At 43.6% G+C, this 26,532-nt stretch overlaps 1 protein-coding gene across 2 annotated transcripts; it reads left to right on the forward strand.

The window, feature by feature from the left end:
* Window positions 1-62: 62 nt before the first annotated feature.
* LOC142955890 (enhancer of polycomb homolog 1-like) lies at window positions 63-24,285 on the forward strand. Of its 2 annotated transcripts, XM_076097116.1 has the most exons (15): window positions 63-354; window positions 2,573-2,653; window positions 11,847-12,006; window positions 14,205-14,350; window positions 14,474-14,680; window positions 16,201-16,349; window positions 16,442-16,589; window positions 16,874-17,038; window positions 17,206-17,295; window positions 17,688-17,836; window positions 17,962-18,392; window positions 20,506-20,627; window positions 20,705-20,843; window positions 21,636-21,978; window positions 22,785-24,285. In XM_076097116.1, the coding sequence occupies exons 3-15, from the start codon at window positions 11,907-11,909 to the stop codon at window positions 22,855-22,857; spliced, it is 2,262 nt and encodes a 753-aa protein (XP_075953231.1). In that variant the 5' UTR covers window positions 63-354; window positions 2,573-2,653; window positions 11,847-11,906; the 3' UTR covers window positions 22,858-24,285. The 2 variants fall into 2 exon arrangements, with proteins under 2 accessions (XP_075953231.1, XP_075953229.1); XM_076097114.1 differs by lacking the exons at window positions 63-354; window positions 2,573-2,653 and adding an exon at window positions 3,987-4,423.
* The last annotated feature ends 2,247 nt before the right edge of the window (window positions 24,286-26,532 follow it).

Raw genomic sequence — 26,532 nt, forward strand, 5'->3', positions numbered from 1 at the left:
GGCTTCGGCCGTCCAATCACAGGCCGCGTTTTACAGCAAAGTTGTTAACCCCCAACAGTAGCACTTTGGTGTCCACCTCTCTAGTTTCAAGCCTGCTTTGCATCGTCAGGAAAACATCTATAAACGCTTTTTTGACGAGGGGGATGTAAAAAGAAGCGGACAGCGGGACACCGGACAACCGTTTGTTTTTATTTATGTATCATAGTAGAAGAAGTATCCGCGGCTACCGTTCACGTTAGTTGTCTCTCTAGCTGCGTCGTGTTGCGTTTCTTCTTCTTCTTTATTTTAACTTGTAGAAATGTTGCCCGTTTGTCTTTAAAATCCTCCAAACGTAGAGCCAAAATGATCCACTCGGTGAGTATTTTTTTCTTGTAATATTTTTTTCTGTAACTTGAATCGATGGTCGCTTAAAAAAAGAAAAAAAGAAAAGGCCCCATCGTGAATAGTGTTTGGTGGCATCAGATGATTTCATGCACGCGATCAGATTCCTGGTCAGCTGGATGCGATTCAGCACTAAAAACATCCAAAGTTCCATCACTCGTGATATCGACCGATTTCAGGCTAAATAATGTGTTTTTAATGCTTCAAAACATGAATCTAGTTCACTAGTTGTTACGTTAATGGCCGAGCTAGACTGTCTGTGATCTAGGTAACAAGGAGAGAGGAAACAAGGTGAGGAGTCGAGGACAGCTTCAGAGATTATTTGTGTCATAATTTCCCCCAATACGGTTCCTCATTTTTGGTTGGAAATGTGTATAACATTGTTGGATCAGAGGCTTAGGGTGTGTGGCTAAACAGTGCCAGGCAGTCCCTGTGGTCTGCTGGGGAACTGCTTGATGTCTTGCTTGGTCCTGGTCTTGCCTGGTCCTGGTCTTACCTGGTCCTGGTCTTGCCTGGTCCTGGTCTTGCTTGGCCCTGGTCTTTCCTTAACCTGGTCTTTCCTTAACCTGGTCTTTCCTGGCCCTGGTCTTGCTTGGCCCTGGTCTTTCCTGTTCATGGTCTTGCCTGGCCCTGGTCTTGCTTGGCCCTGGTCTTGCCGGGCCCTGCTCTAGCCTGGTCTTGCCGGGCCCTGGTCTTGCCGGGCCCTGGTCTTGCCGGGCCCTGGTCGTGCTCTAGCCTGATCTTGCTTGGCCCTGGTCTTGCTTGGCCCTGGTCTTACCTGGTCCTGCATCCCTCATATCCTGCATTATTTACAGTAACCCACAGTAGATCCTCTCCCTACATGGACTCATAAAAGGGGGATAATACTCGTACTAAACGTTGGAAGACATACATCCACTAGTTCATCCAGGCTCATGTCATGTTTGCATAATCAGAGGACACTCGTATGCCTAACTTTTTAAATATTAGTAGTTAGACTGGTAATTAAAGCATGTCTATACACAGTACAGCTTAATATCAGTGTAAGTAAAGGGGGAACAAACCTAACATGAGAAGTTACATTTTCAATAAAGCCGGCATCAATATTAAAGTGACTGCATTTATATCATGCTTCCAATGACACAGAATGTAGCAGACATGTTGATTCTTAACAGTAACATCATCCACCATCCAAACATCAAGGGGCTCACCTACCAGACAGCTCGGGGAAAAGGTTTAAAGATGGAATGCGTCACAATATCGCTGACGCTGCTGTATTGATGATGTATCGGTTAGGATGAGACATTCTGAGGGATCGGTAATATGGACTAAAGTATCTATAAATGACTCGTTAATAATAACATTTTGAATTATTCTCTTGGGGTTTCATTTTCTTCCGCCTTCATGATGAAAACGCTGCTTTGCATAATGGAAATCGATCCTGATAATGAATAATAAACACCAGGAACGGTCACTTTGGGGACGGGTGACAGGTGAATTGTTGGGAAATGTATGTCGGCAGGTTCCTATTGAACCTTTAAGACTCAGAGACCTCGAGCAGCACTGGGTTTGTTACTAGAGTTCCCCTTTTACTCTACACATATATTATACTCTACAGCCACATCAGGGACTCAACCCAAACGTTAGCGTTGGCCTGCTAACATGCTGTGTTCACTGTTTTAGCTCGGTGTGGTTGCACGCTAACATTCACTAATGGAGTGCTGCAGGAGTGAGTCCTAAAACCTGGAAAGGACTTTGAATTGTTGCACTTCTGGTTCCCTCGTCTCAAAGTCAATGGTTTTCAGAAATAAGTCGATAAGAAGATTATGGTGGAAGTTTAAGTGACAATGGAGTCACTCAAAACAAAATAAATCAGCTTCATGTGAATTGCCTGAACACAACAGTCCCTTTAGCGATGCCCATGAATCCAGCCAGGTGTGGTCGTTGGAGGGTTCGACCAATTGACCAATGTGGACAATTATAATCAGGTGGTGGACTAGATGCTTCTACTTTGCTCCACCCAGACGACCCTCTCCTAAACCTCTTTAATCAACAAGTGAAAAGTCTAAGTGGAGTTTGACTTGCGGGCCGCTTGGTTTATCTTTTCCTGTAACTTAGTTCTCAAAATGTATTTTTTAAAGCTTTGTGTTTCTTTTTAAAGTGCAGAGTTTTTGGCTAAATGTTCTTGTTGCGTTTCTCAATTGGCTCCCAGGTCCTCATGATGGATTTAATGATGAGAAGAGAATCCCGGTTCCCCTGGGTGGACCCCGGCTAAACCTCATGTCATCAACAGGTAAGGTGTTCTAATGATTGTGAAATGTTATTAATTAGCACTCTACATGTACTCTTTAGCTGAACCATCAGTTCTCAAACTGAATAATACACATGCTGGTGGAACCACACAGTGTTGTTTTGAATGCAAATATTGAGCTTGTGGTTTGTTGCAGTGTGGTTTGTTGCAGTGTGTCTGTACTCTGAATTCAAACATGTTAGTGTCCTGAAAGTCTGATCTTTTGACTGTCGGACCAGAAGAGGGCGACATTTTTCAGGTGTTGGAACATGTCGCCATAAAGCGTTTCACCTGGAATAACGTTTTTATAAAGTGGGCTGTTAAAGGATCACCAGTGATGGGTGAGGTTCAGTGGATCTGGACAGCAGCAGCAGTTACTTCTGAGGTAGTTCAGGCGTTGCCCGGAGTGGATAGTGTGGAATGTGTGTCTTGTTCCCCTGATAAGGGATTTGTTGCTCAAGCATAAAACCAACCACCATAAAAGAAACATTCAGAGTAATGTATTGTACTAAAACGTGGCTTTGTTTAGAATTTAAAATAATAATAATCTGGGATTTAATTAGAACTTTTTTTTACGAGGGCAGTTTATACTGTATTTCCTGAGGGGAGCCTGTTTTATTAATAAACAAGTTAAAACTACTTTTAATATTCTCTATAATATCAATGCATAGCTAAACAGAAAAGTTATACAACTGTATACTCAAGCTTTGATTTCTCATGATTTGAGAGGTCTGGTAAAAACAAACTATGATTTAATTAATAATTAAATATGGACTGCAAAGTCAATAAATGTATAATATTAATTAGCAACACTACATTTTTGATAATTAATACCATTGATCTAATCATTGAGTGCTGGAAATTTTACAAAATCTCATGACATTAATTATAACTTTATTTTTTGTTGTACACTAATAAATTGACTCGTCTGTTTTGGCATATATATATATATATATATATATATATATATATATATATATATATATATATATATATATATATATATATATTTCATAATCCATTATTCAGTTTTTTCATTTTATCAGCGCAATATATATTTTATTATTAGTAATTGAATATAAGTTATACGTATTTTATTTTTCACAATCCATTTTTTTCATTTGCAATATATATTAATATATATTTCTCCCATGCCTAACGTTAATATAAATAATGTACGTGCATGTGTGGAGAGAGGAGTTAAGTTTGTGATAATAAAATGACCCCCTTCCCCCCACACCCACACCCCCGCAACGCGCAAGCGCTCGGGATCGTGTGGGAATGGTCGGTCCGCGAACTGGGGGTTGGACCGCTCCGAGCGAAACCAGAGCAAAAGAGTTTTAAATGTCCGCCATGTTGTCTATGGCGCACTGAACCAAACGATAAGGGGAGAGCGGAGCGTCGGAAAAAAACAGTCCGAGAGAGAGCGACCAAGATCCGGGCCTTTTCCTCTCGGCTCCGTTTTGGCGACGCCCTAAAATACCAAGCTACAACAATCCAACCGTTAGAACAAGAGATATAACCGCACCAGAAACATCCATGAACGCTCCACTCGGTACCGTTTTGAGTATTGGGAGATCCGATAGATTTATATTGCATCTCGAATTGTGAGGGATTAAAATGAGTAAACTGTCGTTTCGGGCACGGGCGCTGGACGCTTCCAAACCGCTACCCGTCTTCCGTTGTGAGGATTTACCCGACCTACACGAATATGCGTCCATTAACCGGGCCGTGCCACAGATGCCTACGGGGATGGAGAAAGAAGAGGAATCGGTATGCTTTTCTAACCGTCCGGAATTGTGGAAAAATATATGCTTTTGGTTTATTTTTTTATTTTGGCGTCCCTCTTTTTTTTTTCTTTTTTTTTCTCCTGCGCAAGCTTTCACAAAATGGCCGACAATTTTTCTCAGGAGAAACACGACGGCTTTCTTTTGTAAAGGGCTGTTATGTGTGACAGTGGTTTAACGTTTGGGTCACGCGGGGATCCGTTGTGTCTTTATGTGATAAAATTACCCGATTTCTCCGGTTTATTTGTGTGTGAGGTGGCTTTTCTGAGTACAAAGGAGTCACGTGACTTCGGCAATTCCGACATTTTGTCTCCGTCTTGTCAGGACTGGGGGCCTTTTACGTTGGCGTAATTGCGAAGGACCAGGGCAAGGGGGCACTGGCGGGTTTCTTTTTTGATTGTATGTGGCAGAAATGTCAACACACTGCTGCCGCAATGCATTAAGGGGGAAAAAACACCCCGGTCTCTTGTCGTCTTGTATGTTTTTGTGGGTGTATTTGCTCACATTATTGCTTTATTGTGACATGATTTAGACATTTATCACGTTAGTTCAGGCTCTCACAGTTGGTTACAGTTAGTTAGCTATTACCACTTTGTTATCCAATGTGTTACAGCCCTCCATGTTTGTTTTGTTTTGTAATGGAGGCTGTGATCATTAACTGTCTTTTGTATAATGCAGCTGTTGTCATGCAGTTATTGCAACCGTTGTTTGAACAGTGAACCATATCCTGCTTATTATTTAATCTCACAGTCTTACATCCACTTATCTGGAGATATTCCTCACTATATATATCGACTTGTGTTGACGTTCTAGATGTGGTCACTCCTGGGAACAAGGTGGTTTGTGTTATTGTGACCGCAATAACCGTATCTCTGGGTTTCCTAGTGTTGAACATTGAATCACACCCACAAACTAAAATCTTCCTGGGCTTGTGTATGTTTTCAAATGAACAAATTTGTCCCTTAACGGAAGCCTTGTTGTAATACGTCAGTTTATTTGGCTGGAGAGAGAGTGATGTTTTTAGGGATGCATTAGCCACTAGAGGCAGGTAAATAAACATAAAGTGTGCTTCCTGCTCTTAGTAGTGTTGTGGTTATTGGCAGGACTTAAGGAGTTGTTTATAAACTAGACACACACCGTAGGAAATTCTATAGATCTCGTTTATTAGACAGCTGCCTCTTATTCTTGCTCCTCTAAGCAGGATATCAGCTTCTCCCAGCAGTCTTGACTGATGTTTAAATATAAAGGCATACGGTGGCTATCGCTCCAGACGTCCCTGGTGGATGATACTGTTTTCATTCAGTGTGTTGCAGTCAGCCTGGCTCTCCTCCGGATCGGTGTCAGGGGTTCAGTGTGTCAGATGGCAGTGTGGTGCTCGGGATGAGATCAGGGCAGGAGGAGGAGGGAGGAGGCGCTGCTGGAGGTCTCGCTTATGTAACCGTCATATTATCATAAGAGGTAAACCAAGGCCTGCTGTGTGCCAACCGCTCAGCGTGGGGAGCTGTCTGCTCCGAATCCCCCCGTCCCCGTCTAGTGTAAATCCTAGATGGGAGTATGGTTTTGAATCGTTGTGTTTTTACGTTATTGTACTGCAAAACCATTGCTCAGTCCAGCATGTGGTTTAGTAATTTACAGGCTGTGTGTGTTTGGCTTGACCGGAGAGCCGTCATCGCCGAAACTCCCCTCGGCACGTGCGGCTTGTTTGTTTTGGGCCCACTTTTGTCACTTTTGTCTCGTGTTTACATTTGGGTGAAAGTGAGGTCAGTGTCTGCGGCCCTGGTGGGAACCCACAGGGATGTGTTTGGGTTGCCTCTCTGCCAGACAGACACGGGCACTAACCGGGACACACACACACACACGCACACACACACACACACATTTCTGGCAGCTCCGCCAGTGTGTCAGCAGTGTGTGACCTCGCTGGGTGGGAATATGGGACACATGTCACCTGTCCAAAGCCTCTGCAGCATGTGTGCTGTGAAACTGAAAGTAACCTTTTTGTCAGCTGTGGGAAATATACACCGGCCTCCAGACAGGCTCTTCAATCTAACCCAACATTTATAGACGAGCCTCGGCTGGATAAGACTCCTTGGGATGGTCCCCGTTTGTGAGTAATCAGTTTCCCTTCATTGTTATGCAACAGTGGGCCCGGCCCGTGCTCAAGGTTTGAGGGGAAAAATACTAAACCATATTTTCTTATCTTGGTTTACCAGCAGTATTGTGTAATGGAAAAGTTTCTCAATTCACGCTCTGCAACTCCGTGCAGAGCTTAGTGCATTCTAGTGTGTGATTTTCATATCCCAGTTACACACACCGCACGTTCAAAACCACCCGCTCCCACGCGGTGCATCCAAACCGCTCTGTAATACAACCACGCGTCCGTCGACGGCCTTTTTCCGACCGGTCCCTGCGGCGGTCCATCGTGTTAAGAGGCATTTACGGTGTCTGGAAAAAGGTGGAGGAGGCTCTGGCTGCCTCTGCAGACTCGACAGTGATGGATGTGGTCATTTTAAAAGGCTATTTCTAGACTCTGTGTGTTTGTGTGTGCACCGGCTAATGCTCTGTATTCTGACTGTTCACCTCAATTTAAGTCTGTTTCATTCTCCGGCAAATAGCAGAAAGTAAACAAACACATTGCTTGATTAGATTTGGCAGCCGACATGTTTTTTGCTCGAGGCTGTTTGTGTTTATAAGGTTTTTTTCCCCCTCAATTGTGGAGAGGTTTGAGGACGTTGATGCGTAAGTTTAGGGGTTTGCCGTGGGGAGTGATTTTGGTGGGAATGCAAGCGTACTTGCACAGACGGGGGGGGGGGGGGGGGTGTCACAGTAAATGCTGCACTTGTGTTAAGAGTGTCGTATGGAGAAGCCTGAGGGAAGCACTGAGAGTAAAACGGCTTCGTCCTCAGAACAGATTGCCGGAGCTCGAACATAAAGTACGAATCACTTGCCTCTGGTGTGACATGCTGTGTAGAATATTAACCTCGGGCACCAAACTCACGGTCCACATGGTGTTGATGAACACGGGGCTCTGGGACACAATATAAAGAGACGGATACAGAAAGTGTTAGATTGATGGTAGACTGAAGGTCACACGTCATAAAGTTTACTTTTCTGCTTCTCTGTTTTTAGCAAAATAGGGTAAAAATCAAAATAGTTTTCATATTGTAACGTAATTATTATGATTGGAGAAACCGGCTGTTTGTCCGTGACCGGTAACAAACCGATTGGTCTCATATTTACGAATTTTTGGGGTTGCAAACGAGCACAATTATGTGACTCTTTATGTTTTATTACTTTATGCAACTGCAAGTCCAAAATAAGCTGTGGAGGAACAACCGTAAGACTTTTGGAACAACTAAATTAACCGCCTGAACCCCGAGTTGTTTCTCTCACTGTGACCTGCTCCTTTATAGAATAATATCATGTCGCAAGAGCTCAAAAAAACAATGGAACATTTTTCCATGTGCCGACAAGTATTACTGATTTTTTGCACTAATAGCATTTTTAAACCCTCTCCTCTCCGCTCTGTGTTCAGCCGCCTGCAGTTCAGTCAAAGGTTCACAGAGTTTGTCACTGTTGGTCTCAGCCGAGTCACTCCTGGTTTCCCATGATGAGAAGCGCAGAATTAATAATTATACAGGACCTGGTTAGTGCTAAGTTAGTAAGTTAGTTTTGATGTTAACTTGAATTAATACAATAGTTTAAAGATGTTTTCACACTAGAATAGATATTAGAGGGAATCCACCTGTTGACCGTTAACTCAAAGCAGCGTATAAAATGTATCATTAAAAACTACTGATGCCAAGATTAGTTTTCAACCAAAGCAAGTAATTAAATGTAAATACTACTTTCTGAGAAACGACACACTGATGAAACTCAGTGAAAACAGTTTGTCTTCATCATGTGGGACCAAGAGAAGCTTAACTTAAAACTAAAATCCAGCTGACTTCAAGAACTGACCTATAAAATCAGCTGACAGTAATGTCACAGTAATGCATATTGATCTATGAGGCCGCTCAGTCGACCGGACCTTTGCCGAAAAGTTCCAGTTATAGAGTTGGCAATCTTCAAAAACGGACTGTCAACATACTGGTAGCTTGACGGCTGTTGGTACCAACAATGGCCGTGTTTTTGGTTTGCTGTCGTCATAAGAGGCCTGAGGGGACAGCTGTAGTCTTGTGGAGCTCGTGCTGATGGCTACTCATCAGAAAAGAGTCAGGAACTCTGGGATGTTTTCTTAGTTTGGATAATTATTTTTCTTACGAGCTTCTCACGATTATCAGCCCTTGGTTTAAATGCATATATTCTACTATTATCAGGACACGGTGCTACTATAGTGCTGGTCTGTTATAGTACCTTCTGAATTACGGTTTTAGAGTTGCTTGATGAACAAACGTATACAAATCTAGGTAATACATGAGCAGCTGCAGGTTTTGATAGTCCCGACTGAAACGCATCAAAGCCTTATAAGCTGTTTACTGTCCAGATCTATATGCTAAACCCGATTGCATACAGTTAGATACTTCTGTATACATTATTAATCTGTGTTGAATTCCAGTTGTTGGATTAACAGGATGTTTGGCATCGGTGTGATGAGGCACCTTGATATTTGAGATTCAGACACTAGCTGTAGTGTCTTGCAGTAGAGCTGGTGGGCTTTGATGTGGGTGGATTGTCGATATTAAGGAGATTTTAACTTACTTACTATTAGAACTAAGATGTAATCTTGAATCTGGTGGAGCGGCATGTCCGCCCACTGAGCCCTGATAATCAGCACAAGGGAATTTATAATCCTGAAGTACAAACCAGTTTACCGGTTTCCTTAAATCTGACGCCTCGTCTCTGTTCTCCATTGTCCTGCTCATCAAAACGTGGCTCTGCGCTCCATTAATGTGTTTAACGTTATACATATAGCTGTTATAGTTTATCATTATTACAGTCAAAGCTTTGATTAGAAGGTTTTCAAATGAAGCTTCAAAAGTAAAATATGATTTTTTTTTTTTTTTTTTTTTTTTTTTTTTTTTTTTTACATTTGTTATGGTTATATACATGTAATTTATGGTGCTGTTATATTGCTGCTAGACCGCCTGTTAATACAGAAATGAAGCCTTTGCTTGAATTAAGGAGACATTGCTATTAAATAGATGAAACTACTCTTTTTATGAAGGTTTCATCAGGTAACTCATACTATATTTCTTGTATTTATTTGAGAGATGTGCCAAAAGCTCCATCAGATGTTGATCCTGAGCCCCTCCGTTGTCCTCTGGGGATCTTGTTGCCTGTCGGCGATGTCGAATCACCACGATATGAAAATAGAAACGATCCCCCGACCCTGAATTGAGTTTTTTGGGGAGTCGCAGCTTGAGGTGAACCTGACAAACTTCATGGAGTTGAGAATCAAATTCAGACTGAGCGTCGACTGCACATGTTGAATCCTAACGGAGCTCTTCTATGCTAGTTAATGTAGCATATCATCCTACAAGATATGCATGTTAGACTCACTTTTAGTGCTTGTTTTTGCAGTTGTTTTCTGTGGAAAAAGACAGTCATTCACATACTTTCTTTTTGACCCACTCACTGTGTCTAGCCCCCCCCCCTCACTACTCCCCTGTGTCTCGATGGCCTCAGGAGAAACAATAAACACACCCCTCCTCCACCCGAGAGCTGCAGCACGCTGCCTTGTTGACAGACTGCCTGCCAGCGGCTCAGCGGCCAGCTCTGGGCCAAAGGCTCTACTACTACTACGATCACACGAGCTGCCCGCCAGCAAACCAGTTAGTCAGCCAGACATCCAGCCCGTCTGCCTGCCTGCCTTCCTTCCGGCACATTACCCGTCAACCGGCCTGGCAGTGGCGGGCTCTCGTCACACTTGTGGCGGGTAAATGATGCCGACATGAGTTTAGCAGGCTTAATATTGTGTTGTGATCGGTTTAGTTTATTGGATGGATTTGTTTGTTGCAGCCCTTTTTGTAAAGATTTGGCTTTTGCTTTTCTAAAGGACCAACAGCTTGGGTCCATTATTTTCTAAATCTCTTATTGTGGATATTGAGACGGCAAAATGAAAGTCAAACAGGTTGTTGTTTAGCTCTCGGGACGAGTTCCAAGATGACGGTTGCCAGTGTTTCTGGTAGAAAGAGAGAGAAATGTACTCTGCAGCAGTTTCTGTTGACTTCTGTAGGGATTTCTGATAAAAACATCAGCTGTTTAATGCGTCAAAATCATTTACTCATTCATAGCTGTGTCTTTTAGCTAACGAGTGACATCCAATCATATCTATGCAGGTCTACAGCATACCCTCATCAATACCGGATTATTGAAGCTGTCGATATGTTGGAGTTTAAAAGTCAAATAATGACATATCGACCAATCGTGAGTTCTTTTTAACAAACTCGTAACATAAACAAACACCTTTTTGTTCCCATTTAGATTAGTTCTGTTCTTTCTTAGATTGTGACCCAGAGACATACCAAGCAAGGCGGTTTACAGTTGGAGAAAAATACATTTGTTGGTGCTCTTTGATTGACAAACTATGTGACGGCAACGCTGGTATTGTTGTTGTCTTTGTCTTATAAGTCAAAAGGTGGTCATTGAGACACCTGTTGGACGTGGATGTTTGAGGATGGTACTCGGACCAGCAACGCCGCCCAACTAACGCCCTTGCTTGATTTGCATGTTGTGAGATGGTCTCTAGTTTCCGTACTGTAGTTTGTGGAGACTTGGCAGACGTGTAAGCGGTGAACAATTTACTAGCCTGGATGATCTGTGTGTCATTCTGCTGCTTGGATTCTTTGAGATGCTTTTATAGTTTATTCCTTTAGTGCAAGTGTGTCTGAATCAAACTGTAGACCACCACACCATGTCACACCGGCTCTACGCTCTTCTTATTGCCTTCATATTGGTTCCAGATTTAGTTCTATAATTGGTAGCTGTGAGGCACCAACTAGCATCCTTTTTATGGAGGATGTTGTCTTTTTGAAGTAATTATGTTTTGAAGTAATAATGTTTGTCACTAGAATGAGAATAGCCGGTCCACCTTAAAGGGACAGCCCACCCCAATGTGAGCCTGAGCCAAAGTTAGCTTTCACTGCGCTGCTGCGTCCTCAGCTGCAACATGTGGTCACCTATATGACCAACACATGAGAGGGCTGAAGGTGATGTGCAGGTTGTGGGTGGCAGACTGGAAGAAAATCATGTGGCTCTAAACTGCTTTTGTAGTTGGAAGAAGACTACACTTTAAATACTAGTAACGTTGTATTCACCACTGGTAGTTTCCGTGTTTCTGCAGTCACCATTTCTAAATCTTCTGTAAAAACCACCCAGGCTAAATGTACACACTCAGTGATTCAGGTGTCTCACCCCCCCCTCTCAGTGGTTCAGGTGTCTCACCCCTCAGTCTTTTGTCTCTGCAGGAACACCATCTCCAGCGGGCCATCTCGGCGCAGCAGGTGTACGGCGAGAAGCGAGACAACATGGTCATCCCGGTGCCCGAGGCGGAGAGCGACATCACCTACTACGAATCCCTCTACCCCGGGGAGTTCAAGATGCCAAAGCAGCTCATTCACATACAGCGTGAGTGGGCTTCTCTGATAACCAATCTGTGACGCTGAAAGAGAGGATGAGCTCCATGCAACAGATTAGGAACCTCGGTCGTTTCCTTAGGTCGTGTTAGTGGTTCCTTCAGTTATTTTGAATGCATTAAGGGACACGTTAATCAAAACGATCATTCACAACGAGGAGAATATCCCACATTAGTGCGTTTTATTTGTAAACATCATTAGACTCTTATCATTTCAGTAGATTAAGTTTTGGACTATAAAGCCGAGTAAAAAGAGTTTTCAACACTCTTGTGACTGAAAGAAGAAGGTGGCTATTTCCTGGTGTTGTTTGTATTAAAGTCACGAACACACAGGTACTAAATGTTTCAGACGGTTATTCATGTGTTTTATTCCGTCAGACGTGTGTTTATGAGCTTTCACTGAGTGCTCAGAGTTTGTGAGATCGTTCAGTAATGATATCTAAGAACATTAGTTGGCTAGATTGCTTAGTTCAGTAACCACGTCTGTGTCACAAGAGGTTCTCGTGATTGTTTCTCAAAGGAAAGCAATTTGCTGTACCCGGCGTGCACACGGACCCCGTTATCAGTCGGAGGCTGAAATGACAAATGTTTTGTTCTGTCAAATCGCTGTCGGACTAATTTCAAGGTTTCCTCGGAGGTCTAGACGGTCTGAGACGTGTAGAAAATATAGCGTTTGTTGAAACAGCTGTCTTTTTGTCTCGGTGTGAGTGTGCACTTAACGCAGCTGCACATTTGCCGTCATTTCATAAGGCGACAGTTGACAAATGCCGCACAGAATCAAGTTTCTGCAGAAAGAAAATTGAGATAGAAAATGGGAAAACTTTTCCAAAATTCGCCAACTTTAAGATGAAGCAGCGAACACTCCGGTCTGCACATTGTTTTGCTCTGTGATTGTGAGCACAGCAGCTGTGCGTGTCTGATTTAGAAGCTGGTTTCATTTGATTTCAGCAATGTTTTCATGTGGCAATTATTTATTCCAGGTAAGTGTGAGAACATTAGTCCCGTCTAGTATAATGAATATATTCCATCGTTCCTCAGAAAGGACCTGCATCAGCTTTCTCTTGTTTTTGTCTGGGATGCTGCAGGTCACAGTTTGCTGAGTGACTCAGACAAATACTTTGCATCTGATGTGCAACAGTCTATAAATATAACTCGTTATGTTCCTCTGAACATGAACCTCTGCTTACGTCAGCGTTTCATTGCATTAGTTTACATCTTTATTCAGCAATATAGAAAAACTTTATTAATCCTGAGTTTCTCTCGGCTGCTGCAGCTGTTTTTTTAGTTAATTTTTAAAGCATTTGTGCGGTTTGTAATATGGTGCAGTGTTTAAATCACTGGGTTCAGGCTGCACATTAAGCCATTTAAAAATGCACATTTATTCTGTGTCTCATTGTGTGTAGTAGTGGGACAATCTGGTCAATATCTGTAAGTTTATGTTTAAATCTTACTCCTAGATTTGTTTCATTTAGTTGTGTAGGACGGGGTTTGATGGATTGTGGTCTTCGGTACACAGCAGTGTTAAGAACTGTCATTAAAAGACTTAAATGATGATGAATTGTAGATGTGGACTGCTGTGGTGAGTAGAGAGGATGTATTGTCTCTCTTTGCACATCGGTTATGTGACACTGAAAACATGTTATGTATATCTGACATAAAAGAGTCAGTAACTGTCGGTATGAGAAGGAACCATCTTTTTATCTTTTAAAATCCAAATGTCTTGTTAAATCATGACAGTGAATTGTGAGTTTTATGAGATTCACTGTCGGCTGCACACAGACGTTAAAGTTCATAGAAAGTTAGTTTTTGATATATTTCTGCGTTGTAACGCTGCCTTCAGTCATTACCAGACCAATTAGGCCGACTTCGGCTCCACAGCACAGAGTGGAGAGGTCCCGTCACTTTGGATCACAGGATGAGCTCAACACCAAAATGGTCGATTTTTAAGAAGTTCAAAGTGAACACGTGGGCGGTTGCACCAAATGCTTTCCTGAGTATGGAGATTACAAAAGTGGAATTTAAGAAACGGGCCAGTGTGGCATTGCATTTTAAGAACACAGACACGTGTTTGAGTTATTTTATTCTTTATAATCAGATTACAACCTTAGGTTTTGCGTTGGTCACAGATCTGCAGTGTTTCATAGCCTGTAGACTCCTCCTCATCCTTCCTCGTTTCCTTTCCTCCCTGCAGCTTTCAGCTTGGACACAGAGCAGCCCGACTACGACCTCGACTCGGAAGACGATGCGTTTGTCAACAAGCTGAAGAAGAAGATGGAGATCAGCTTCCTGCAGTTTGAGGAGATGATTGACCGGCTGGAGAAAGGCAGTGGACAGCAGGTCGGTGTGCTGGTCGCACAAGTTTGAACCCATTTATGGCAACATGCCGGTACAGTGTTGAAATAACAGATCAGTCAGTTATTCATCACAAATGTAACTCGCGTCTGTATCTTCTTCTTCCAGGCGGTGAGCCTTCCGGAGGCCAAACTGCTGCTGAAGGAGGACGACGAGCTCATCAAGGAGGTCTTCGACTACTGGAGCCGCAAGAGGAAAACCAGCCGGGCCAACTGTCTCCTCTCCAACGTCAAGCATGAGAAGCGGGACGGCTCCAGCACCAGCGATCCCTACGTGGCCTTCCGACGGCGCACCGAGAAGATGCAGACCAGGAAGGTGGGTAGTGTTTACGCTCAGGGTCTTTATGGGCAGTCTGTGATCGTCGTGTTGGTGGTTGGATTCGTTTTGTTTAAGGCTGAAATGTCTCTCGTTAGGCGTTGCATTGTGCAGCAGGACGTGTTATTAGTGACCACATCTGTGGAGGGAATAATGCGTTTTTAAAAACCTTTGTTCCTGGAAATATTTCCCCATGTTTGACGGGCTTCCTCTCTCAGTGATAACATTCTGCTGTGTCACCGTCTTTTGTGAAGCTGGATCCGGTTTTGACGTGTTGTAAACACCTCACAGGCCTCTCCCGTGAAGTACACGACTATGTTGATTGTGTTCTCAGTCACTGAACCCAACGGGCTGACAAAAGAGGAATGCTGTCGGACACCACAACCACGTTCAATCCCAGCTTCGCTGAGAGCGTATTGTGTCAGCACAGCTCTCATTAACGCTGTCGGTCTTGACAATAAATGAAAAGCAGATATGTTTCCCTATTTGTCTGCTCAACGAGCTTCTCTGTGAGATGGTGATTGATTAACTTCTGGTTCATTGAGAAACACACTGAAGTCCCTGACGTCAGTCACTTAACAGACCATGACTTCAGATAAAACACACTCCCTCCCAACGAGGGTTGGGTGACATGATGTATAATCAGTGACGGTACAGTTTCCACCGCGGTGTTAATGATCGCGTGGTGTTGAGATATCACAAATCCGTTTACTTTGCAAGGTAACGTGATTTTGGGCAGTAATCACTCTGTAAATGCAGAGCAAGAGGAGGCATCTCAACCAGCACAATATGAGGAAGAACATCGGTCACATTGCACTGTATGAAGTCAGGCTGCTATTTATTTGCACCTGTTAATCCTCAGACCTGTAACGGGGATCGTTTCTTCCACTTTCAGGGAAATTTACTTTTAGTGTTGACTTATGTGAGGCGGCTGTTCTTGTTTGTATGATTGTTCCAAATACAAGACGATCAATTGTGAGAAAGTACAGTTATTTAACTGAATTTACAGGTAATTCACTGTATTGTGATATATTAACAGTTACCGTGATAGAAGGTTTTGTCCATATCACCATCCTTACTAATCAACCAGATAGTTTTATATTTCAAGAGGTGCAACGTTTCTCAAACTATTACTTTAACATGGACTCCAGTGGAGTCTTCTTAAATACGTGTCACTACACTGCTGAACACTGACTGCTCTCTTCTGAAGGGTGTTTATGCCACCATGTGGTCATTTGAAGAATTTTAGCCTCGGTGTTAACTTTGTGATTAATTAATAAGCAGTTTGCTTTCATTCAAACAAATGTTACAAACCTGCCAGGTGTTAATTTTCACATTTGAAGCACATAAATTAACATGTAATGTATTATCATAATAACTGCCGGTTTTCTGAGGCTCACAGCATTAGATGAAGTGATTCTTTTTATTTTTTTAACATTTTACATCTAATCCTCATGGCCTAAACGTGGCCTGTTCTTCTTCAGTTTTGCTTACATCCATTTTCCTCCTTCACCGCTCAGAACCGTAAGAACGACGAGGCGTCCTACGAGAAGATGCTGAAGCTGCGCAGGGATCTCAGCCGAGCCGTCACCATCCTGGAGATGATCAAGAGGAGGGAGAAGAGCAAGAGAGAGCTGCTGCACCTCACACTGGAGATCTTTGAGAAGAGGTGAGCCTTTGAAACGTGGAGACCGTTGATGAGTCTGAGTGTCTTGATTGGAGGAAAAACGACTAAACTAAATGCTTTTCTTTCTGTTGCAGAAACGTCATGTCGGACTACAGCGGGGAGGTCATGGCCGAGGTGTTGGCTGAGCGGGCGCTGGTGAGGCCGCAGATCATTCCCCTGGTCCCAGTCACGAACCAGTACCGACACCAGGACCACATGGACCTCAAGGACTACAAGTGCAAGGTGAGGCTCGGCTTTAACATCAGGGTTCTGACACTGGACTGTATACATTAGAGAGTGTTATTTATATTTATATAAGAAAAGGACTTTTGTCACAAGGTGTCAGGCAAGTTCATGTGAATGTTCAGCCACTATAAACAGATGTTTCAGCTGACTTGTAATGCATTTTGAAATTGAATATTTAGAGAGATGTGTTTGCAACATTAATTATGGCCCGTCGTCTCTTTAACGGGTGCTTTTTAGGAGGTCCAAAGTCTCATGACTTATCTCTTCTTTCCCCCTTTTAGCCCGAGAAGACAGAAGTTCCCCGACAGAAGAGGAAGTACGAGAAGAAGCAGAAGGCGTTGCCTCTCTCGTCGGGCGCCCCCCACCATCCGGGTCCCGTCGTCTTCAACGCCAAGGACCTCAACCAGTACGACTTCCCGAGCTCGGACGACGAGCCCTTCTCCCAGGTACGAGCACCACTGCGTGCCTACCCGAGCTCTTTACCTGCACTCTGCCCTTTGTTGTCCTGATGAATCCACTCCAAATTGCGAAACGTCACAAGACAAATGGGCGGGGCTTCAGTGTTATGAATTGTGCTCTTCCACTGACCTTTAAACCTCTTGTGTGTCCACAGCTGCACTCGGGCTCATCGGAAGCAGAGGAGGAGAACGACCCCGACGGTGCCTATGCCTTTCGCAGGAAGGCAGGCTGCCAGTACTACGCTGTGAGTACCGTGGTCATCCACACGAAGCATTTAAACAGTTAAAAAATAGCATGTCGGAGCTTTAATTTGACATGATGGTGGGTTTAAGGGGTCGTTATGTCCCAGCAGTGGTGCCCCGAGGCTGTAGATGCATTTAAATGCTCTTTACAGGCTCTGGTTATAACGGGAACAGTTACCTACGTTGAGTTGTTGTCTTATAAAATGCTGTGAAAGCTTGCAGGAGATATTAATTATTGTGGTTTATAGAACAGCAAAGTATTCAGAAGACAGATTTTAAGTTAATCTCAATATTGAAGGCATTTAGTTCACACTTTAGACTCAGATTTCGGATGTCAGAGATCCGAGGTTTTGTACGCAGACGGTGAGAATGAAACGAGTCTCTTTTGCTCCAGACTCGTCAGGACCGCGTGGGCAGCTGGCCGTGGTGCGGACCCTGGGATGACGGTTTGGCAGAAGCTCGTTTTCGCTACAGTCTCACCACGCTCACCGTGCCGCGGCGCTGCCTCGGCATGGCTCGGCGACGCGTGGGACGAGGCGGCAGGTCTGTTCAATCCTCTGTATTTTTTTCGATCCCGTGCTGAACCTCGTTGAATATGTGGCTCATCGATGGCTTTTGAAATGCCAGACGAATGAGGCTAGTTACCTGACGCTCTCCTCCTCCCTCAGGGTGTTGCTGGACAGGGCGTTCACGGACCACGACAACGTTTTCCACGGACTGGACCCAGAAATGCTCGACCTGCCTCCTCCCCCCTCGCCGCCTCCTCCTCCCACAACTACTTCACGCTCGCCGGCCACCGACAAGTTTGCCAGAACCTCAGAAACAAATACCTCGGACAGAAGTTCCTCCTCCCGCAACTCCTCTCTTTCCTCTCCCTCTTCCACGGACCTCAGTCAGATACTGTTGAATATAAAGTCGTGCCGATGGAGGCACTTTAGACCACGGACACTACCACTACACGAGCTGGACAACGCCCACCCGCTATTCAGGAAGTTGAGTCGAGGCCTGAAGCGACCGATCTCCTCCACCACAGCTGGAGGTCAGCCGTACGGCTCTCAGCGGCCGGTGAGGGTCGTCGCTGCACCCCCGCCCGTCGCCGGTAGGTGGACTGGCTGCCTTCCAACACACACATGTCGTCAGACCAACATCTCTGCTTTGATTAATTATGAATGTATGCTGACAAGAACGGGACACAAACACTGTCTACCAATGCCAGTTTCCTAATCGGTTTTCACACGGATCCTTCTTCCTGTAGAAAGTAGTCCCAATGAAAACCGTTGATAAAGTCGAGCTGCTTTTGAGCCTTTTTGACGTTAGAATAAGATTAAATTAAATCACATTTCCTCCTGATTGTGTTGTCAAAACCTGAGCACATGAAACCAGAACTGTCCGTAGACGCGACGCTGCTCTCGGTGTGTTTGGTTGACCTGACCCTGAACAGGTCTGCTCGTTCAGAGTCTTTAGTAACGCGGAACAATTTAGCAAAATCTTAAATTGTGACTATTTTGACTGATATTGAATTTGCAATATTATTCATTATTCTCATTCAGATTTTCATTTAAAAACATATCATGATATTGGTGTGGTGTTTTGCAGGGAACTGTATCAAAAACATGTTTTGTTAAGTCGTTAATATGACGCGTAAGCCAGGACATCTCTGCAGCACGACTATTTATAATAATATGTGATTAAAACTGGTATTTTGACACATTTCACCATGAACGGATGTTGCACACTCTGCGATTTGAGAATTGCAGTAAGTCTATATTGCGATTAAAAATCCTCAGCAACTGTCCATGAATCTATTCAGTATGCTCACCCGACACGTTCTTCTGTTTTACCTCGATCGAGGCGATCACTTTCTCCTCGTTTGCTGGAAGTGTCTTTAGTTGCAGGACGAGTGTCGGTCATAAGCCTCCAGCTGTGCTGTGAACGTTTTTATTTACTGCGTATTTCATCTGGTGCAGCCGTCGCTTTGCATTCACAGCGCGCCCCCTCCCCTCCCAGTCCACAAGGTGTCAGTTAGAACTGTGGTTTGATAAATGCATTCATGAGATGCAGAGGATTCGGTGTGTGGACGAAGAGGCGCGCAGCGCTGAATACAAAGTAAATGCCACAGCTCTCCGGCGGCTTCACTGTGAGGGCATCGATGTCGGCTACAAGCACTTCACAGGAGATGTTTTATGTTTTTGATGTGGATGAAAACAACCGCGTATTGATGGAATATTTGCCGGCACCATAAAAGAAGCCGAAGGACGCCGTTGTAATGAGCTTTTTGAGAGAAACTACAGCAGCGGTTAAGTCTGCGTCGTAAGCGCTTCTGAATTAATAAGTTGAGTGTTTTGATTAAAACGAGACGGTGGCAGATTAAATGATAGCGTGAAGGGTGTTCCAGATGGAGGCGGAGCCAGAGGACGAGCTGTGACTTTCAGATGAGGAGGATGAGTCCTGGATGCTGTGAAGTGGAGAACTGAAAGAAAACGATCTATATTTTACTGAAGCACAAGGCCACGTTAATACCTAGAGATGTGTGAATAGGACTTCATAATCAATAGAAAGCCAGCAAAGAGAGACTCCCACGCAGAGTAGAATCTCCACAGCAGGTTCATTATGAAACCACGGGGTGCTGTAGTTGAAATGATCATTGAAACCAGTGGATGTTTGGATTGTCAGGAAAGGAACACAAAGTCGACTCTGAATCGTACAGACCTACAGGGGAGTACGAGACACTTGGTTGCACAATGAAATGTGGCTTCATTCACTAAAAAAAACAAATATTCATGACCAGATATATATTTCATTATTACCCCCCAAGAGAGAAACCGTGGCCTCAAACAACCTCGTGCATCAGTGCTGAGTTTCACACACAGCTGGTGCTGAGTTAGAAGAAGCTACAGGAGGTGAATCGCTCGTCGTGTTTCAGAGCCACAGATAGTTTTATTGATCTGATCCTTCACCACGAGACCGCCGTGTTTCTGAGCCCAAGACTTGTTTCCAAAAGTAGTCGGGTACTTGAGAATAATTCATTTTATTCAAACGCAGCACATAAGAGGCAGTTGCGTCTCTAAATCACACACAAACACACACTGTCTCTGCAACATTTCATAGATTTGTCTCTGAGTCTTCTGTGAAACAACATGTTTTTAAAGTGATGTTTTAAACGTGTGACTCTGATTTCCAGATGCGTAACAGACTCTTTGTGTGTCCCTCAGCTTTCACAGCCGAACAGTACCAGCAGCATCAGGAGCAGCTGGCCCTGATGCAGAAACAGCAGCTGGAGCAGATCCAGCTGCAACAGCAAGCCAGCAGCACCGCCACTACAAACAGCACAAAGGTCGGTTCTGGTCGTTTGGCCCTCAGTTCTGTCTCCTCTCAGAAGACGGACTTTAACATTCTTCTTCTCTACCGCAGGGCCCGGCGAATACGTTGGACCAGGCCGGCGCTCAGTTCGCCGCCTCGGCCCTCGTCACCGCCGACAAGCTGCTGGCTCTCAAAACCAAGGAGGAGCTAGCCCTGGGAGGCGGAGTCAATGGCGTCCTCTCCCCCTCAGGTACGACGACGCGCTTCAGCTTCGAAAAGGAAGGCTCTCACTCGATGACGAGAACCTTTTGTCTTCTGTGAATAAAGTGACTTCTTGTCGTTGAGTGTGACCCTCTGTCAACAACAATAATAATAATAATAATTGTTGTGAGAATGATGGGAGCTCCACAATAACGGCTCGAGTAATTATCCTCATTATTATATTTAATAATGGTCTTTATTTCTCACGAAAGTGTTAAGTTTGAGATTATTCGTAACGACAAAAATAGTTGTTGTTTTTTAATAATGCAACCGCAGAGTAATAGAAAAACTAAAAGCAATTGAAATGTAAAGTGCACTTCACCAAAGTGTTGCATTACGGGGACACTGAACAGACAAAGCAAACAATGAGAGTCCTAAAAACCCATAATGCATTGCACTGATAACAGCACGAAGCAGACCAAACCTGCAGCGCTGAACTCCACAAACCACCAGCGACGGCGAGATAACGGAGAAAAGTGACACAATTTAATTTCCATTTGAGATTATTCTGCAGATGAAAAAGGACCACGGATCCTCTTTAAAAAGATAAAACTTAGATAATCATTATTTGTTCGAATAGCTACTTTTTCTTTGTGATTCTGGTGAAAAGGAATAAATCCAGCTCTTAGTTTAATACTGTTATACACATTTATAAAGTTAGTGCATATTCAGTACTTCAGGTTTACAAAATACCCAACAAAGAACAGTTGATAATGCAAACCTTCCATCTCTAAACCCCATCCTCACCCCCCACCACCCCCGGCCTCTTTTGACCCCCCAGGTGTCTACAAGGGCTTGCACCTCTTGAGCACAGCGTCCCCCTCCCTGACTCCACCCACCTCCACCCCTCCACCCGCCTTGCTCCACCCCTGCACCACCAGTAACAACAACGGCACCGCCCACACCGCCACCACTAACGCCGCCGCCACTCAGGTCCTGCTGGGAAACAACAACAGCCTCCGTCTGGGTGTTCCCACGGGCAAGCGCGTCCACGCCCCCCGGACGCTGAGCGCCGCCATGTCGACATCCGCCTTAAAGCTCGCCCACGCGGCCACCGCAACCGCCAACTGTCAGAAACCCAAGAACGCCACGCCCTCGGCCTCGCCGCTGGACAAAGTGCCCAGGTGAGAGAAACGGGCGACCAGAGTGTGGACGTTGACGGGTGACGTGTCTGGATGAATGTCTTGAGCTCTATATCGAGCTGCTGGAGATACTCCAAAAACAAGAGAGGCTGTTTTAAGCCTTTGATTAGATTATGAAAGAATGTTTATTCTTTCTTTTTATTATTATTATTATTATTATTATTATTATTGGAGAAAAGGCCTTCTACCTGTAGAAGAAAGAGTAAAATGTGTCTAAAGTTCTATTCCACTGCAGGAACTTGAGGAAATGAAACGTTAGTCACGTGTTCTGCTTGTGCCAAATTGTTTGAGAACTTAATTTCAGGCACCGCCCACTGAAAGAAGTTCCAGGTACTTTTTTCTAAGGAACTGCTGGCAGCGCTGTTGATGTTATGAACTGGTTCACCACCATCAACAAAGACAGAATACACACAGTAAATAATCTACCCAACAGATGACACCGTTCAGCTTCATTTAAGGGAAGTACACGGTTCCATTGCAACAGCAGGACGGTCCGTAAGAGCCAGAGAGACGGACAATGAGTTTAAAGCAAAGCACAGATGTTCCATGTACAGCCATTCAAACAGTAAGCAGACAACGGCATAAGTAATGGCTGCACAATGAACGAGTAGTGGAAAGGACCTCTTTAATGCAGAACATCCAAACCCCTCACGGTTCTCCAGAGTTCCGGTTACGAGACGCTCCAGATCAAGTCCCTGCAGTGGGAAACGCTGAAGCTACTTTACTGAAACCTCGTTCACTACTTTACAGCTGACCGTGTGTCTTTCTGTCTTCTTCTTGTCCCTCAGGGAGAACCACGAACAAGACAAGCCAGCACTGAACAGTCTATCAGAGAACACAGTGGCCATGGAGGTCACGTAGCCTCCCTTATGCAGCACGGGGGGGGGGGGGGGTGCCTCCATCGTTGTTTTTGTTTTAAGGTGCTATGCATCGTCCGTTAGTGGTGACGGAACGAGCACAGCAAAGGCTTCTGGGACTTAATTGCAATGCTCGTCTCGTACAAATTTATTATTTCCTCCCCCCCCCCCTCTCAACCCATTTCCCTATTTGTTACTGTTAATAAGAGATCGTATGTAAATTCTTAATATGGCAATTATATGTACAGTACTGCATATTTGTAATACCCCCCCCACACTCCCCTTGTTCTTGTATATAACATTACTTGAATACAGAATTGTTCATTTGTGATGTTTTGCACTCGAGATATTGAAAAACAAAAACGACACAAAAAAAAAAATCAAAATTAAAAAGAGAGAACGAGACGAACTGGTGAAGTGTGAGCGTTGAACCACGGTGATGTCATCATCGGAGCTGCTGTCGCATCTATTTATTGTGCCGTGTTTACAAAAAGCTTTCTTTATTTCTACGTTCATGTTTCGTTTAAATCCGTTTCTTTATTATTATTTTTTTATACACTGTCACCGGTTCCCCGTGCTGTAGTCGGTGTTTAGAGAGATTCTTACAAAAGAAAAAGAAAAGACACAACTCTATTTCTTTTTGTATGTTGTGAACACGGCCGTGAGCTCGCCGGGCGTCGTGTTGAGTCCGTGGAGACGTGCGTTCACACAGATGGAGGCGGTAGAAGAAGACGTCGGGTGTGGATTTGTTTGTCGGTTAATCGGTTTCCACAAAGCTCTTCCACACGTTTAATATTCCTGAGACGAGTGACAACACAACGGGGACGATGACGACTCTTACCCAGAAGACCTTGCTGCTTCTGACTCATCTAAGCACTATATGATTTACTTTATTGGTTGATGCTGCTTTTGTTTGATTTTCTCAAAGAGAACCCCCCCCCCCCCCCTATCATTTTTAAAAATATATTTTTGTATCTGTAAATTGTCCTCACAAAGAGACTTCATTCTTTTGTTACTTGTTGATCTTTAAAAAACAACGAAGGGAGTATTAAAAAAAAAAATGCAGTAACTGACATCATTCCAGCTTCTACATAAAAGGAAGAAAACATTAACCGAGAAAAAGAAGAAACAGTTTTCTCTACTTTTTAAGAACTCTCCAGAAGGCTGAAAGGCCTCTCGCTCATCGGGTGCCTTCATTTGGGGGAAAAAAACAAGAAAAAACCTTTAAAAAAAAGTCTCTTCTGTGAAGAGTTCGGTACTGAACAAGGCTACTTGTAGTTTTTCTTTGTCTGTACCACAGTCCCAATGCCCGCTCCAACGGCCCCGTTGATTCATGAGCTTTTGTTTTTGTAGACCCTTCACACACACACACACACACACGGGAAGAATCCTCTTGAATTGTCATGAAATGAAATAAAAATCCAGGGCATTATGTTTGGAGCAGCATGTCTCGTCTTTCTTAATGTCCTGAAGTGGACCAGCTCAGCCTGCTGGGTCTCTGAGGGAAGAACCGCCGACCAAACCCCGTGAAACACTTTGGCTGTGAACTATACGTTGTTTCCTGTGCGTCTGTGTTCGGGTAACGAAGGCCGTGAAGGTAGAGCGTGAGCAGAAAAGGTCCTTTTAAAAAAATGGCGGAGGTGGCTCGTTATTTTTGGGTAATTCGGCTCTCAAGAAGTCCCGACGTTTAACGGGATCGTTCTGATTTTCATGTTGTGAGGTATTGTGTGAATTTGACCGAACTAGGCAGCGTTGCACCAGCAGACCACATGTTTCTGCAAACTGTTTTTGTCAAAGGAGTCTTTGAAGAGAACAGAGTTAACCGCTTCATTTCACCGTCAGAAGCTCTCTGACAGCGAGGGGAAGTGGTGAAAATATTCTAAATACATAACGTACTCTTAAACTGATATGGATTTACTTTTTGTAGGTGAAACACTAATCAACCCCACTTAAAAATATCATGAGGTGTATTAACTATTTTATTAACTTGTGTAAACCACAGAGCTTTTTCCAGGCATCGAACCAAGAACCCATTAAATATATATAACTTCAAGATGAGGAAACTAGAAGTGCAAGAAGTGCTGACTCGCTTCTTTTTGGACTAAATCCTGCTGCACTTTGTTTTCCCACAAGATAGAATACATGAGGCCTTCCTGTTTACTGCAGTTTATGACTTGAATGTCTCCAGATGTAACACACACGCACTCTTTGATGTTGCCTCCTTTCAATGATTATGTTGCTGACGCTATAATGCGCTGTTTCATTGCCTTAACCTGGTGATAGTTGGGAACAAACTGGGCTCTGTTTTGAGCCGTGTAGTCGTCTTTAATGTGCATAAATTCATCAGAGGGTTTAGTGATTGTAGGTCAATGAGATCAATGAAAGAAGTCTTGTTTTCTGTAATGCTCGTTTCGCCATCGAGCTGATTCAGGACTTTAACGAGCGCACTGGCTCCAGCTTTCATTACACGCTGCTGCATTGCAGTAGAGCCGGCTATTAAAGCATGAAAGTGTAATAAAAACATGAATTTATTGTGAAAGAAAAGGCCGGTCACGACCACTGTAGCTGTTTACCTGCGACTCTTATTCATAGAAGTACACACTAAACAGTGGACGGATAAGAGACGACATTTAAATGCAAATTCTGCTTCTCGGGTTGGAGGAGAAAGAGGAAAGTCACGATAAGAGCTGGAAAATAAATGAGCAGAGTGCAGCCGACTCCCGGGGAGGAGAGACCGTTCATCGTGCGTCAGACGAGATCATGTTTGGATCTGTTCCTGGAATAACATTCCGAAAAGATGGAAAAGGAAATGTTGCTGTCGGGACAGAAGAGAAGCTGATATGTTTGTGTTTAATAGACTGAAAGCAGTGAATCTGTCTGCAGCTTTGACGCAGTGATGCGCAGTAAGAGGTTCATACACATTAATGCAGAGAAATGATCAAATACTGACGAAAGTAGTCGAGAGGTTTCTGTGAGTTTTCACACTGAAAATAAAAGTTTATTTCAGTTTAAGAGATAAAAGTGACGGGCTGCCTAAAGCCTAGTACTCATTTTTACTGCGTTTACTGAACTCGTCACGATAGGTTTGATGACTTGGATCGACCACATGATAGTTTACCAAACAGATATTCTTGGTCCCCAGAAGATGAATCCTGATGACTTTTCATCTCCCACTTTTTGGACGGACTAAACGAGACGTTTTAAGATATGACCTCATACTTTGAGAAACTGGGATGAATGTTTTTAATAATCATCAGTCGAAGCCCTCGTCAATATTTCATTTAGTCCAACGCTTCAGTCTCACCAATTAAGTGCTAATTAGCAAATGTGAGCTCTCTGTGAAGCTAATAATGAGAAGGTGAACATGAAAGAAGTATTCCAATTGTGTACTTCAGTAATATAGAAATACCACAAAGTACAAATACTCTTATTTTAATACTTTATTTATGGAGTTTTCTTTTATAAACTGAAGAGAATGAACACACAGATAGAAAAACAGAACCTTTATACCAGGGTAAATCAAGCATCAAAATATACTATATATGTAGTACTATATATTACAAGTACTCATTTTGCAAAATGTCCAGTTTCAGAATCACATATATTATATAAGTGGATTATATATGTATATTACAACACTGGTAAACATTTCTAATTGTAAACTTGTTAAAAAAATCCT

This window comes from Anarhichas minor, unplaced genomic scaffold (assembly GCF_050575085.1).
Source record: "Anarhichas minor isolate MPS153535 unplaced genomic scaffold, ASM5057508v1 ptg000024l, whole genome shotgun sequence".
In the NCBI taxonomy this organism is placed as follows: domain Eukaryota; kingdom Metazoa; phylum Chordata; class Actinopteri; order Perciformes; family Anarhichadidae; genus Anarhichas; species Anarhichas minor.